The 17,023-nt window shown below is 38.5% G+C and overlaps 1 protein-coding gene across 1 annotated transcript in view; it reads left to right on the top strand.

The window, feature by feature from the left end:
* Positions 1 to 11,203, top strand: part of LOC133730631 (uncharacterized) — a 120,253-nt gene extending 109,050 nt beyond the window's left edge. The window contains exons 5-7 of the mRNA XM_062158183.1: positions 7,840 to 8,519; positions 10,831 to 11,091; positions 11,196 to 11,203. Coding sequence (XP_062014167.1) covers positions 7,840 to 8,519; positions 10,831 to 11,091; positions 11,196 to 11,203 — 949 coding nt within the window. The remainder of the gene's footprint in view (positions 1 to 7,839; positions 8,520 to 10,830; positions 11,092 to 11,195) is intronic.
* Positions 11,204 to 17,023: the final 5,820 nt, after the last annotated feature.

Here is a 17,023-nt window from a genome sequence, read left to right as displayed (position 1 = left end):
GGTTGTGTGTTCTAACATGCAACCACAGGGAGCAGATGAGAACATTCTGAAGATGAAGGCATTTCCATTCTCCTTAGCTGACAGAGCCAAAGATTGGCTATATGAGATTCCTGCTGGACGTATCACCTCTTGGGAAACAATGAGGAAGGCCTTCTTGGAAAAATACTTTCCAGCTTCAAAGGTCATCACACTCAGGAAGAAGCTCAGTGGAATTGAACAAGCTCCAGATGAGTCCTATTCCGCCTATTTTGAGAGGTTCAATTCCCTACTTGCCCAATGTCCTCAACATCAGATGAAGGATGAGACCCTACTGACATGCTTTTATGAGGGACTCTTACCCTTAGAGAGGCAAATGCTTGATGCTGCAGCTGGAGGAGCTTTTGTGGACAAGTCACCTGCAGCTGGAAAGGAACTTATTGAAAATCGTGCCCTAAACACTCAACAGTATGAGGGTGTGAGACAGACCACTCGTAGGGTCAATGAGGTGAGCACTAGTCCTGCCATTGCGGATCAATTGAGCAAACTCACCCTTCTTGTGAACAAGGTAGCGACTATTCAAGGCCAAGGAGGACCTTCTGCTTGTGGGGTATGCTTTACCCAAGGACATCCTACGGATCAATGTCCTCAACTAAGTGAGAGTGGTGGTTGGGAGTCTGTGAATGCCATAGGAGGCTATCAAGGGAACCAAGGGGGTCCCCAACGTCCAAGGTATGATCCATATTCGAATACCTATAACCCTGGATGGAGGGATCACCCCAACTTCAAGTGGACCAACAATGAGAATGTTCAGAATCCTCTTGGTGGGAGTTTCCAACGTCCTCAAGGACCTTCATTTCAAGGACCTTCTTTTCAAAGGCCTTACATGCCTCCTCAACACAACTCAGGGAATTCAAACTCCTACTATGATAAGACTATTGAGGCATTGACTAATTCTACTCAGGCATTGACTAGTGCCACACAGACTTTGATGCAAGGACAACAGACCCACACCAAGGACATTGCTGAACTCAAAACGCAGATGGGACAAGTGGTGGACTTCATGACCAAGTTTCATGAAACTGGTAGGCTTCCGAGCAACACAATTCCAAACCCAAAAGGAGGCTCTGAAGGCCCACCCAACTGAGGACGAGAGGAAACCAAGTCTAGGCTGAAAGACTATAAACATTAAGCGCTGCTTGGGAGGCAACCCAATTCAGAAGTAGCTGTGGAGGAGCCTTCAACGCAGATTTGCTCTTTTTCCTCCCTACTTCTTTATTTTATGCTTTTTGTTTGTCTTTGAACTTTATTTTCGTAAATTCCATCTCTATATGCTTAAGTGTTTCATTGCATGCTTATAATTGATTACATTGAGGACAATGCAATATTTAAGTGTGGGGGAAGGGATTTACATTTTTGTTTTGAGTCATATATATTGAAAAATACAAAAAAAAAATCGAAAAATGTCATAAAAATAAAAATTTCGTTGCTTTTGTTTTTGTTTTGAGTCTTAGGATGCCCTTTCAACTGTCTAGGATGATTCTATATCTCTGAAATCATGACTAAAAGAGGATCACAAAATTGAGATGACTTAAAATGGTATTCTTTGGTTAATTGAGATATATGAAAAATATGTGCCTTGTAGTGGATATGGATTTCGAAACTTTGGTACAGAATATGAGCATGTTAAGATGAGTTTGATTCATATAAACCCATGTGAGATAATTGTGCCATGTCCCTTTTTCTTGGAGTGAATGAAATATATATTCTTAATTTCTTGGCGATGTTTTGATGATCTCATTATTCTTTCATCTTGATTGACTACTTGCCATAGATTAAGTTTGATGGACTAGAGAATGCTAGAATTCGCTCTTGTGCTTGTTGAGACGTGATATCAATATATGGCCCTGATTCTGGAAGGGATAGAGGCACCCTAGGAACTACCACCATTGCCAAATGAACCTGTGTCCCTAATTGTGCCCGTCGTGGGACTCCCCTAGATAAACCCCTTTGAGCCTACGTTAAGCCTTTTCTTTCATCACCCTTAAAATCTTTAACCTAAGCCTTAGTATAGCTATAACCCTACCCTTTGTCCTAAGGACTTAGTGGAGCTAAATTGAGACTTTACTTGAAGAATTTTGACGTCAATTTTGAAGAATAAGAAGAGGTGAAGGTTCAAGTGTGGGGGTAAACTTGTCCATGAATGAAAAATGTATGAAAAAGCCGAGAAAAAGAAAAAGGAAAAAATGAAAATATGTAAACGGCTAAGAAAAAGAAAAGAGAATATGTTTATGGACTTTAGTACCTCATACTTAGTGATCTCGGAGTTTGCTTTGAATTGAAGGCCCACTACAGAAAAATTTGGCCTTTGTCCATTTCACTAGATTCAAGGGAAGTTTACAATGAAGATTGGGCCCAACATGAAGACATTAGGCCCCTTTATAACACCCCCATGGGATTGTGACGTTTTTGCATACTTGGTGGATTTCTAGAGGACTCTCTACATTTACATAAGCTCTACTAGGTTTTTAGGACACTTTGTTAAATTCCTTACCCTTCGTTTCTTTAAACCTTGAGCCATGGCCCCATTACAACCCTTGAGAAGACCTTCTTGATCCTTAAGATGGGACAGCCCTTGATGTGGAGATGAGTTGCAAGAGTTGAACCTATGGCTTGGGTCCATCTGTGCAAGTAGTTGATATCCTTCATGAGATCTTTAAAGAAAATTATACTTGTGCTTTCGTTTCTTGCATTATGTGATATACTTGCTATCTTTCACATATACTTGAGTGTATAAGCTTTTAAGCATTACCATGATCTGAGAGAAGAAAGAGTGGATATACCTTGTGAGGAATTGAATCAAACTTGTTTGAAGCATGCTTAACAGAAACCATCACCATTGTTCCAACCAAGTCCTACTTGTGTATATGTGAATTATGTGTTTTAATTAACTCTCGAATGCCTAAACATTTATTCTTGGTAAAGTGCTAATCTTGGTGTTGTGAAAGTAAGAGATTGCTGAGACAAATAGTTGAAGGGCAATAGAGTTTTTGTTTGTTTGAGTCTTTAATTTTCGTTGAGTCTTAGTGTGTGTCTTTGTTTGATTTTGCTAAGGGACTAGCAAAAGCTAAGTGTGGGGGAATTTGATAGGAGCATTTTAATGCGACGTTTTAACTGCATTTCCTTACATTTCTTGCGTCATTTCCTTAGTAAAACTCTGTTTAGGAAAGTTTCCATTCTTTGATTGGGAAAGTTCCTATTTGTAGAAAGTTTCTATTTTTGTAGTTTCTATTTATCATTTTTAGTAAGTTTCCATTTTCAGTAGTTTCTATTTTTCATTTTTAGAAAGTTTCCCATTTTCAGTTTTGGTAAGTTTCTATTTTTCGAATTAGGAAAGTTTCTATTTCTCATACTAGTTTCTATTTTCAGGACCTCCGAGTTCAAAAGTGGAAATGAACACACAAATGGAAGGAGGAGCTTGCGATCACCAAGGGGAACAAAAATGAAGAACATTGGACCACACATTTGAGCAGAAATGAAGAAACAAGCTTTCCTAGTGCAACCAGGAAACCATGCGAACTGGAGGAGAGCTTACCAATGAAGTTTCCAACGCAACTATGAAAAGAAATGAAAGAAATGAAGTGTTTTGCGTTGGAAAATATGAAGACTTGAAGATGAAGCAACGTGGCCCAAGAACTCTCAAGAATTAAGTGGATTTTCGGCAAAATGGACCAAGGCCCATCTAAGCCCATGACATTAGGGTTTGAGACGCAAAACCCTAACCCTAGAGATGTTTTGCCGTGAAAACCAAAGAGAGAAACAAGGAGATGGCGTGAGAATCAAGAAGAACCTAGAAGATTTCGGTTGAGATTTTCTAGGGCTATTTTTATGGAAAGAGATTTACTTGGAGACAAACCCTAGAAGATTGCCGTCCAAGTCAAGAGAAACCCTAGAGAAGTTGCCGTCCAAAATGAAGAGAGAAACTAGGGTTTTGCCGTGGGAAAAATCAGAAAATAAAAAGAGATTTCGATGGAGATTTTTGAGGGAGAAATAAAAGGAAAGAGAAGATGTGTTGAACACAAAAAGCTCCCAAAAGGTGACTAGATTCATTCCTAGAATCTCTAAAGGAGTTTTGGCCGAAATACAAGAGATAAAATCAGATTATTGTCATGGTATTTCGGCAAGAAAATCAAGGGAAATATTCTAGGAAATTATGTGATTGGTTGAGACACATCATAGGGCTTACTTGGCAAGATTTCATTGGAGGGAATTATGTGGAGTTAACAAGAATTGCCGTGAGTTTCTCTAGGGTTTTACACGGCCTTGGAGACCAAGAAGCCGTCCCCTATATATTCCTCTCTTCTCTCAACGTCAAGGGTTCCCACTTTTGCGTTTTACAACTTTAGAAAAAAATCAGAAAACTCTCTCTAGCCTAGCCGTGTTCTTCTCCATCCTCTAGGGCAACCACGAAGTTCAAGCAAGGCCAAGGAAGAAGAGGACAAGCCGTGCACATCATCCATCACCATCCTTGAAGATTGCTTTCGAAATTCAAGAGACCATTCATCCCATCTTCATCACGGTGTAATCCGATTCTCCTTGTAACCTTTGCTTTGTAATTTTCGTTGGTTATGCCCTAGTTGACACATGTGTTTGAACAATTTTCGAATTCTGAAATTCTATGATTAATTGTTAATTTTCAGATTCATGTTTTGCGATTTATGGTTGCTTATGTGTGAGTGTTTGATTAAATTTGCATGATAGAAATCTTTTGTATGTTAATCTTAAAGGGTTCGAAACTTTTAGGGTTTTTATATAATTGGTGCTACGAATTTAAGAATATGAATCAACTTTTTGGTTTTGTGTTCTTAAATCAATAAGTAGTAAAGGTTTTGTACAAAAACCGAATTTAATCAAAGAAGATTGCAATTAGGTGGACTTTTTCATACTAAGTTGCACATTTGAATTGATAGCCTTTCTAGATGCTTATTGCGTTAAACATGTATGATTGACTAGCTTTCTAGGGCTTGAATGCATGTTTGATAGGATTAGTCTATGTGCTTTCACTTAGATTAATTAGCGTTGAAAGTAAAATATGGGAAATTGTTTGCTTTGAACGTTTCACATGATCAATTCCTCTTGCATGACTATGATGAACAATGATGAACTTGAATCAACTTTAATCATATGTTTCGATTTTGATCTTTGTTCTTGCATTCCATTTGTATTTTTATGTTTTAGCATTTTAATTGTTTTGTTAACTTAGTTTAATTTTCGAAGAAAACCAAAATCAAAAATACCCCCCTTGTTTCGTAAATAGTGTATATGTGTGTGAATATTATACTTTGTTTTAATTTTAATTGTTTAATTGTTTGTCAATGACAGGTGTACCCTCAATCCCCGGAATAGAACGATCCCTATTTACTTTATACTACTAATGACATTTCAGGGTTAAATTATGCGCTTGCTTTGAGCGTATCAAATACCCAACAATATGAGGGGGTAGGACACTCTACTCGTAGGGTGCATGAGATGAGCAAGAATACTGCCATTGAAGACCAACTGAATAAGCTTACTCTCCTCATGAACCAAGTGATAAGTTCCAAGGGACCAAGTGCACCAATAGCTTGTGGGGTATGCTCTATGCAAGGGCATGTTACAGATCAATGCCCTCAACTCAATGAAAATGGAGGATGGGAATCCGCAAATGCTATTGGAGGATATCAAGGAGGACCTCAACGTCCTAGGCATGACCCTTATTCCAATACTTACAACCCAGGATGGAGGGACCATCCCAACTTCAAGTGGACCAACAATGAAAACGTTCAGAATCCTCTTGGTGGGAACTTCCAACGTCCTCAAGGGCCTTCATTCCAAGGATCATCTTTTCAAAGGCCTTACATGCCTCCTCCTCAACAGCACTCAGGGAATTCCAACTCCCATTATGACAAAACGTTGGAGGCCTTGACTAGCTCTACACAAGCCTTGACAAACTCTACTTAGGCTTTGATTCAAGGACAACAGACCCATACTAAGGACATTGCGGACCTCAAGAAGCAGATGGGCCAAGTTGTGGACTTCATGTGCAAGATTCATGAGACTGGGAAGCTCCCTAGTGTCACAATACCTAACCCTAAGGGTAATGTGGAGAATGCATCAGTTGTGACTACAATGGATCAACCTAAAAGAGCCAAGGATGCCCAAGTGAGCATAGAGATTGAGGAAGACCAAGAACCCACCAAGTTGGGTATTGAGAAGGACCCTGCAACGTCCAAAGAAGAAACCAAGGCGTCCTCACCATTAAAGGCAAAACCGGAAATTAAAGGTACTAATTCTAACTTATCAAATTCGGTTATTGTTAACCCTTCTTCTTCTTGCATGCCCTTTCCACGCAGGTTTGCCCAATCTAAGAAGGATGAGAGTGACCAAGCTATCTTGGAAACTTTCAAGAAGGTGCAAGTGAACTTACCCCCTCCTAGAGGCCATCAAGCAAGTCCCTAAGTATGCCAAGTTCCTCAAAGAGCTTTGCACTACTAGGAGAGTAAACCGTGAAAAGGAGGTGGTAAAGGTAAGTGAGAATGTCTCTGCCTTGATTCAGAGGAAAATTCCTCCAAAGTGTAAGGATCCTGGAAGCTTTACTATTCCGTGTACTATTGGTAACTCTAGATTTAAGAATGCCATGCTAGAACTAGGTGCATCTGTTAATGTTATGCCCTATTCTGTTTATGAAACCCTAGGTCTAGGGGAGCTTAAATCTGATAATGTTATAATTCAGTTAGCTGACAGATCCAATGCATACCCTAGAGGTTTGTTGGAAGATGTGCTTGTGCAGGTTAACCATCTTATCTTCCCAGCTGATTTTTATGTGTTGGAAATGGAGGACTCCCCTGTGAGTTCCACTCCATTGCTTTTGGGACGTCCTTTCTTAAGGACAACTAGGACGAAGATTGATGTGTATGTAGGCTCTCTCACAATGGCGTTTGATGGTGACGTTATAGGCTTCAACATTTTTGAAGCCATGAGGTATCCTCTTGATGTAAGTGATTGTTATTCTATTGACATTTTAGATGATCTTGCACAGAAAATGTTTGATGTCATGAATGAGGATACCCTAGCCACGACACTTGCACAAGGAGTAGGGTACACAAAAGGTGGCGTCACTATCTCAGAGGAGGAATTGAAGGACACTTGTGAAGGAAAGATCATTGAAAATGTCTCCTTCCTTGAGGCATCCCCCTATATAGGTAAGTCTACTTCTCCTTTGTCCATTCAGTTATCTGCTAACAAGACTTTACCTTCAGTGGTCCAGGCCCCAGAACTTGAGTTTAAACCTCTTCCAGACCACTTGAAGTATGTCTACTTAGGGGACAAGGAGACCTTACCAGTGATTGTGTCCTCTGCACTTACGACTCCACAAGAAGAGAAGTTGGTGGAAATGCTGAAGCAACACAAGACCGCCATAGGATGGACATTGGCGGACATCAAGGGAATTAGCCCTACAACTTGCGTCCATAGGATACTTCTAGAGGAGGGGTCTAAACCCACTAGAGAGGCTCAACGTCGTCTCAACCCTCCAATGATGGAAGTTGTGAAGAAGGAGGTTATCAAACTCCTTGATTGTGGGGTGATCTACCCCATTTCAGACTCCAAGTGGGTCTCCCCAGTTCAGGTTGTGCCCAAGAAATCTGGGGTAACTGTGGTGAAGAATGCTGAGAACTAACTGGTGCCCCAAAGGACAGTCACAGGCCACAGAGTATGCATTGACTATAGGAAGCTCAACGCAACAACAAGGAAAGATCACTTTCCTCTTCCATTCATTGATCAGATGCTTGAGCGCCTAGCTGGACATGATTATTACTGCTTCTTGGATGGCTACTCAGGCTACAATCAGATTGCCATAGCCAATGAAGATCAAGAGAAGACAACCTTCACTTGCCCCTTTGGGACGTTTGCCTATCGACGTATGCCCTTTGGACTTTGCAACGCTCCAGGTACCTTTCAGAGGTGTATGGTAAGTATCTTTTCAGATTATATTGAGAAAATCATAGAGGTATTCATGGATGACTTTTCAGTTTTTGGAAAGAATTTTGATGATTGTCTTAATAATCTGGAGATAATTTTGAAACGTTGCATGGAAACTAACCTTGTATTAAACTGGGAAAAATGCCATTTTATGGTTAAACAAGGAATAGTTCTAGGACATATTGTCTCTGCTAGGGGAATAGAGGTTGATAAAGCCAAGGTGGATATTGTGCGTTACTTACCCTCTCCCACTTCTGTGAGAGAGATTCGTTCTTTCCTTGGCCATGCAGGTTTTTACAGGAGGTTTATCAAGGACTTCTCCAAGATTTCGAGACCTCTATGCCAACTACTCCAAAAGGATGTGGCGTTTCACTTTGACGAGGAGTGTCAAGAAGCTTTTGACAAGCTTAAGGAGATGTTGACGTCTGCCCCAATCATGTTACCTCCAGATTGGTCCTTGCCCTTTGAGTTGATGTGTGATGCCTCTGACTACGCAGTTGGAGCTGTTTTGGGGCAAAGGAAGGACAAATTATAGGAGCATTTTAATGCGACGTTTTACTTGCTTTTCCCTACATTTCTTGCGTTATTTCCTTATTAAAACCCTGTTTAGGAAAGTTTCCATTCTTTGATTGGGAAAGTTCCTATTTGTAGAAAGTTTCTATTTTTGTAGTTTCTATTTATCATTTTTAGTAAGTTTCCATTTTCGGTAGTTTCTATTTTTCATTTTTAGAAAGTTTCCCATTTTCAGTTTAGGAAAGTTGCCATTTTTCATTTTAGGAAAGTTTCTATTTTTCTTATTAGTTTCTATTTTCAGGACCTCTGAGCTAAAAAGTGGAAATGAACTCACAAATGGAAAGAGGAGCTTGCGAACATTAAGGGGAGCAAAAATGAGGAACAATGAGCCACAGAAATGAGCAGAAATGAAGAAAAGAAGTTCTCCTACCTCAACCAGGAAACCCTGCGAAAAGGAGGAAAACTTACCAATGAAGTTTCCAATGTTACCATGAAAAAGAAATAGAAAAATGAAGTGTTATGACGTTGGAAGGTGACAAGGCTTGAATAAGAAGCAACAAGGCCCAAGAACTCTCAAGAATGAAGTGGATTTTCGGCAAAATGAATCAAGGCCCACAAGAGCCCATGGAATTAGGGTTGTGACGCAAGGATGAAACCCTAGAGATGTTGTTGCCGTGAAATCCTAAGAGAGAAACAAGGAAGTGGCGTGAAAATCAGAAATTATCAAAGAGAATTTCGGTTGAGATTTTCTAGGGTAATTTTTATGGAATGATAAACCCTAGGAGACTCCTTGCCGTCCAAGCCAAGAGGAAAAGAAGGGATTTGCCGTGTGAATCAAAGGAAAACCCTAGAGAATTCGGCAAAGAGATATTCAAGGGAGAAATAAAAGGAAAGAGAATATGTGTGAATCTAAAAGGAGTCTAGATTCGTCCCCTATATTCTCTAAATATATTGTTGCCGAAATTGGTGACGAAAATCAGAAAATATCTCTATATATTTCGGCAAGATTATTTAGGGAATTAAATTGGAATTTTGTGATTGGTTGAACCATGTCATAGGGCTTATGTGGCAAGCTAGCATTGGAGGAAATTATGTGGAGTTATCAAAGAATTGCCGTGAGAATGCTTGGAGAAGTGCACGGCTTGGTGAGCAAGAATTCGTTCCTTATATATACTCCCTCAATGAAGACGTCTAAGGTTCCCCTCTTTTAGGTTTAGACTTTAGAAAAATCAGAAAATACTTCTCTTTGCCGTGAGCTTTTGAAGTCCTTTCTCCATCCTCTAGTCATCTCCACGAGTTCAAGCAAGGCCAAGGGAGAAGAAGCATAGCCGTGAGCATCCATCATCCATCTCCAACCTTGAAGCTTGCTTTCGAGTTTCAAGAGACCACCACGTTTATCATCCATCTCATCTTCATCCACGGTGTAATCCGATTCTCCTTTGTAACCTTTGCTTTGAATTTCATTGGTTATGAACTGGTTGACATATATGTTTGAACAAATTATTAATTCTGAAATTTTATGATTAATTGAGGAATTTTCAGATTCTTTTATTGCGATTCAAAGTTGCTTATGTGTGATTGTTTGATTTAATTTGTTTAATTGATAACTCTTGTATGTTAATTCTAAATGGTTCGAAACTTTTAGGGTTTATGTATGAGTGGTGCTACAAATTTAAGAACATGAATCAACTTTTTGGTTTTGTGTACTTAAATCGAAAATTAGTAAAGGTTTTGTACAAAAATCGAGTTTAATCAAAGAGAATTGCAATTAGGTGAACTTTTTCATACTAAGTTGCACACTTGAGTTGATAGCCTTTTTAGGTGTTTATTGCGTTGAACATGTTATGATTGACTAGCTTTCTAGGGCTTGAATGCATGTTTGATAGGATTAGTCTTTGTGCTTTCACTTAGATTAATTAGCATTGAAAAGTAAAATATGGGAAATTGTTTGCTTTTAACGTTTCACATGATCAACTCCTCTTGCATGACTTTGATGAACAATGTTAGAAATTGAATCGATTTTAATCATAGTTTTGGTTTTGATCTTTGTTCTCTCATTCCATTTGTATTTTTATGTTTTTGCATTTTAATTGTTTTGTTAACTTAGTTTTATTTTCGGAAAACCAAAATCAAAAATATTCCCCCCTTTTTTCGTAAATAGTGTATATATGTGTGAATATTTTACTTTGTTTTAATTTTAATTGTTTAATTGTTTGAAAATGACAGGTGTACCCTCAATCCCCGGAATAGAACGATCCCTATTTGCTTATACTACTAACGATCTTTTCAGGGTTAAATTATGCGCTTGCTTTGAGCGTGTCAACAAACGACCTTATGCCATCTACTACGCCTCGAGGACTCTGAATGATGCACAGATGAACTATTCCACTACAGAGAAAGAGCTCCTTGCAGTTGTCTTTGCCCTTGAGAAGTTTCGTTCTTACTTACTTGGTACCAAGGTTATTATCTATACTGACCATGCAGCTTTGAAATACTTGATGACCAAGAAGGAGGCGAAACCAAGGCTCATCAGATGGATCCTACTCTTGCAAGAATTTGACGTGGAAATCAAGGACAAGAAGGGTAGTGAAAACGTGGTAGCTGATCACTTGAGTCGTTTGGTGCATGCAGAAGATCCTCTCCCTCTGGTGGAGACGTTTCCAGATGAGTAGCTCTTTGGACTTCAGGTAAGTGAACCATGGTATGCAGATATTGTGAATTATATTGTTTCTAGAAAGATTCCTGATACCATGTCACGTGCTCATAGAGATAGGCTTAAGAAAACTGTTAAGCAATATGTTTGGGATGAACCTTATCTATGGAAATATTGCTCTGATCAACTGATTAGGAGATGTGTGCCTGAACATGAACATAATGCCATACTTTCTTTTTGCCATTCTAAAGCATGTGGGGGTCACTTTGGGTCTAAGAAGACCGCATTTAAGGTGCTAGAGTCTGGGTTCTATTGGCCAACATTATTTAGGGATGCACATGCCTATTGTTTAACTTGTGATAAATGCCAAAGAACAGGAAATCTAGGTCCTAGAGATCAAATGCCATTATCCAATATAACAACTGTTGAAATATTTGATGTCTGGGGTATAGATTTCATGGGACCATTCCCTTCATCTTATGGGTTTCTCTATATCTTACTTGCAGTGGACTATGTTTCCAAATGGGTGGAAGCAAAGGCCACTAGAACTAATGACTCTAAGGTTGTTGCAGATTTTATCAAGTCTAACATCTTTAGCAGGTTTGGAATGCCTAGAGTTCTCATTAGTGATGGTGGATCCCACTTTTGCAATCGGACGATTGAGGCTCTCTTGAAGAAATATGATGTGACACATAAGGTTTCTACACCTTATCACCCCCAAACTAGTGGGCAGGCTGAGGTCTCTAACCGTCAGATTAAGGGGATATTGGAGAAGACTGTGCACCCTAACAGGAAAGACTGGTCTTTGCGTTTGGAGGATGCTTTGTGGGCTTACAGAACTGCATACAAAACTCCCATAGGTATGTCACCATATCGAATTGTCTATGGCAAACCTTGCCATTTACCTGTGGAGTTAGAGCACAAAGCTTGGTGGGCTGTGAAGCAGTTCAACATGGATATTGATGCAGCTGGGCTTCATAGGAAGTTGCAATTGCAAGAGTTAGAAGAGATTAGGAATGATGCCTTCGAAAATGCTAAGATTTACAAGGACAAGACTAAGGCATTCCATGATAAAATGATTCGAAGGAAGACTTTTGTTGTGGGCCAAAAAGTTCTTCTCTTCCATTCTCGTCTCAAACTCTTCCCAGGTAAACTTCGTTCTCGTTGGATTGGGCCTTTTGTTATCACTAATGTGTTCTCCCATGGAGCTGTGCAGATAAAGAGTGAACAAACAGGTAACGAGTTCAAAGTCAATGGCCATCACCTAAAGCCTTACTATGAGGCATTTGTGGAGCATGAAGTGGAGGATGTACCCCTCCAAAACGCCCCACAACCAGAGGATTAAATGGAGGTACAAGTCTAGGCTGAAAGACTATAAACATTAAGCGCTGCTTGGGAGGCAACCTGATAGGAGCATTTTAATGCGACGTTTTACTTGCTTTTCCCTACATTTCTTGCGTTATTTCCATATTAAAACCCTGTTTAGGAAAGTTTCCATTCTTTGATTGGGAAAGTTCCTATTTGTAGAAAGTTTCTATTTTTGTAGTTTCTATTTATCATTTTTAGTAAGTTTCCATTTTTGGTAGTTTCTATTTTTCATTTTTAGAAAGTTTCCCATTTTCAGTTTAGGAAAGTTGCCATTTTTCATTTTAGGAAAGTTTCTATTTTTCTTATTAGTTTCTATTTTCAGGACCTCCGAGCTAAAAAGTGGAAATGAACTCACAAATGGAAAGAGGAGCTTGTGAACATTAAGGGGAGCAAAAATGAGGAACAATGAGCCACAGAAATGAGCAGAAATGAAGAAAAGAAGTTTTCCTGCTTCAACCAGGAAACCCTGCGAAAAGGAGGAAAGCTTACCAATGAAGTTTCCAACGTTACTATGAAAAAGAAATGGAAAAATAAAGTGTTATGGCGTTGGAAGGTATAAAGGCTTGAAGTTGAAGCAACGAGGCCCAAGAACTCTCAAGACTTGTTGGATTTTCGGCAAATTGGATAAAAGCCCACAAGAGCCCATGGAACTAGGGTTGTGATGCAAGAGTAAACCCTAGAGATGTTGTTGCCGTGAAATTCCAAGAGAGAAACAAGGAGATGGCGTGAAAAATCAGAAAATATAAAGAAGATTTCGATTGAGATTTTCTAGGGCAATTTTTATGGAAAGATAAACCCTAGGAGACTCCTTGCCGTCCAAGCCAAGAGGAAAAGAAGGGATTGCCGTGAAATATCAAGAAGAAACCCTAGAGATTTCGGCAAAGTGATATCCTCTAGAGAGTTTTAAGGAAAGAAAATTGTGTGGAGACCAAGAAAAGCTCTCAAAAGACGTCTAGATTCATTCCTAGAAGTTCTAAAGGAAGTTTGGCCGAAATTGAAGTAGAAAATCAGAATATTATCACGGTATTTCGGCAACTAAATAATAGGGAGATATTCTAGAGAATTATGTGATTGGTTGGACCACCTCATAGGGCTTATGTGGCAAGAAAGCATTGGAGGAAATTATGTGGAGTTATCATGTTAATTCCGTGGAAAATAAAGGAGTGCACGGCTTGGAGACCAAGCCATGCCGTCCCCTATACTCAACTTTTCTCAACGTCAAGGGTTCCCCTCTTTTAGGTTTAGACTTTAGAAAAATCAGAAAATACTTCTCTTTGCCGTGAGCTTTTGAAGTCCTTTCTCCATCCTCTAGTCATCTCCACGAGTTCAAGCAAGGCCAAGGGAGAAGAAGCACAGCCGTGAGCATCCATCATCCATCTCCAACCTTGAAGCTTGCTTTCTAGTTTCAAGAGACCACCACGTTTATCATCCATCTCATCTTCATCCACGGTGTAATCCGATTCTCCTTTGTAACCTTTGCTTTGAATTTCGTTGGTTATGAACTAGTTGACATATATGTTTGAACAAATTATTAATTCTGAAATTTTATGATTAATTGAGGAATTTTCAGATTCTTTTATTGCGATTCAAAGTTGCTTATGTGTGATTGTTTGATTGAATTTGTTTAATTGATAACTCTTGTATGTTAATTCTAAATGGTTCGAAACTTTTAGGGTTTATGTATGAGTGGTGCTACGAATTTAAGAACATGAATCAACTTTTTGGTTTTGTGTACTTAAATCGAAAAGTAGTAAAGGTTTTGTACAAAAATCGAGTTTAATCAAAGAGAATTGCAATTAGGTGAACTTTTTCATACTAAGTTGCACACTTGAGTTGATAGCCTTTCTAGGTGTTTATTGCGTTGAACATGTTATGATTGACTAGCTTTCTAGGGCTTGAATGCATGTTTGATAGGATTAGTCTTTGTGCTTTCACTTAGATTAATTAGCATTGAAAAGTAAAATATGGGAAATTGTTTGCTTTTAACGTTTCACATGATCAACTCCTCTTGCATGACTTTGATGAACAATGTTAGAAATTGAATCGATTTTAATCATAGTTTTGGTTTTGATCTTTGTTCTCTCATTCCATTTGTATTTTTATGTTTTTGCATTTTAATTGTTTTGTTAACTTAGTTTTATTTTCGGAAAACCAAAATCAAAAATATTCCCCCCTTTTTTCGTAAATAGTGTATATATGTGTGAATATTTTACTTTGTTTTAATTTTAATTGTTTAATTGTTTGAAAATGACAGGTGTACCCTCAATCCCCGGAATAGAACGATCCCTATTTGCTTATACTACTAACGATCTTTTCAGGGTTAAATTATGCGCTTGCTTTGAGCGTGTCACAACCCAATTCAGAAGTAGTTGTGGAGGAGTCGTCAACGGAGATTTGCTTTCTCTTCCCCTTTTACTTCTCCTTTTTCTCTTTGTTTTAGTAGTTATTTTCGTAAATTTCATCCCTATATGCTTAAGTGTTTCATTGCATGCTTATTCTTGATTACATTGAGGACAATGCAATATTTAAGTGTGGGGGAAGGGATTTATATTTGAGTCTTTTATTTTGAGTCATATAGTGAAAAATACAAAAAAATCGAAAAATGTCAAAAATAAAAAAAATTTCGTTGTTTTTGTTTTTATTTTGAGTCATAGGATGCTCCTTCAACTGTCTAGGATGATTTTATATCTCTGAAATCATGACTAAAAGAGGATCACAATATTGAGATGATTTTAACATGGTATTCTTTGGTTAATTGAGATATATGAAAAATGTATGCATGTGTAGTGGATATGGATCTCGTGACCTTGGTACAGAATATGAGCATGTTAAGATAATTTTTGATTCATAAAGCCCATGTGAGATATTTGAGCCATGTTCCTTTTTCTTGGAGTGCAAATGAAAATATATACTCTTAATTTCTTGGCGATGTTTTGATGATCTCATTATTCTTTCATCTTGATTGATTGCTTGCCATAGATTAAGTTTAATGGACTAGAGAATGCTAAAATTCGCTCTTGTGCTTGTTGAGACGTGATATCAATACATGACCCTGATTCTGGAAGGGATAGAGGCACCCTAGGAATTACCACCATTGCCATATAAACTTGTGTCCCCATTTGTGCCCGTCGTGGGACCCCCCGAGATAAAACCCTTTGAGCCTACATTAAGCCTTTTCGTTCATCACCCTTAAAATCCTTAACCATGAAGCTTAGTATAGTTACAACCTTACCCTTTGTTCTAAGAACTTAGTGGAGCTATATTTTGAGACATACTACATGGATTTGGCGCAAGGATGAGGACTTAGAAGAGGTGAAAGTTCAAGTGTGGGGGTAGACTTGTCCATGAAAAGAAAAGATATGTTGAAGTCGTGAAAAATGGAAGAAAAAAAAAAAAATATGTACGGCTAAAAAAAAAAAAAAAGAAAGAAAGAAAAAATATATATGGTTATGGACTTGAATACCCCATATTTAGTGATTTTGGAGTTTGCTTTGAATTGAAGGCCCACTACAGAAAAATTTGGCCTTTGTCCATTTCACTAGAGTTCGAGGGAAGTTTACATTGAAGATTGGTGATAGGAGCATTTTAATGCGACGTTTTAACTGCATTTCCTTACATTTCTTGCGTCATTTCCTTAGTAAAACTCTGTTTAGGAAAGTTTCCATTCTTTGATTGGGAAAGTTCCTATTTGTAGAAAGTTTCCATTTTTCTTAGTTTCTATTTTCCATTTTTAGAAAGTTTCTATTCTTGTAGTTTTCATTTCTCATTTCTGGCAAGTTTCTATTTTTTTTCATTTTTAGTAACTTTCTATTTTTCATTTTTAGTAAGTTTCTATTTTTCAAATTAGGAAAGTTTCTATTTCTCATACTAGTTTCTATTTTCAGGACCTCCGAGCTAAAAAGTGGAAATGAACGCACGAATGGAAGGAGGAGCCTGCGAACATCAAGACAAACAAATATGAGAGAAAACGGTCCACACATTTGAGCAGAAATGAAGAAACAAGCTTTCCTAGTGCAACCAGGAAACCCTGCGAAATGGAGGAGAGCTTACCAATGAAGTTTCCAACGCAACTATGAAAAGAAATGAAGAAAATGAAGTGTTTTGCGTTGGAAAAGAAGAAGGCTTGAAGATGAAGCAACGAAGCCCAAGAGCACTTTGAATTTTCGGCAAAATGGATCATGGCCCATCATGGCCCAAGAGATTAGGGTTTGTGACGCATGAAGAAACCCTAGGAGAGTTTTGCCGTCCAAAATGAAGAGAGAAACAAGGAGTTGGCGTCCAAAAATCAGAAATTAAAAGGAGATATTCTAGGGAGATTTTCTAGGGTTATTTTTATGGAAATACATCAAGAGATCAACCCTAGAATATCTTTTGCCGTCCAAGCCAAGAGGAAAAGGAGGAATTGCCGTGATATTCATGAAGAAACCCTAGAGAATTCGGCAAAGAGAGATTCTAGGGGAGAGTTTTAAGGAAAGCCAAAGTGTGGAGACCAAG

This window comes from Rosa rugosa, chromosome 2 (assembly GCF_958449725.1).
Source record: "Rosa rugosa chromosome 2, drRosRugo1.1, whole genome shotgun sequence".
Lineage (NCBI taxonomy): Eukaryota > Viridiplantae > Streptophyta > Magnoliopsida > Rosales > Rosaceae > Rosa > Rosa rugosa.
Note: the sequence above shows the minus strand (reverse complement) of the source record. Positions and strands in the feature narration are given on the sequence as shown.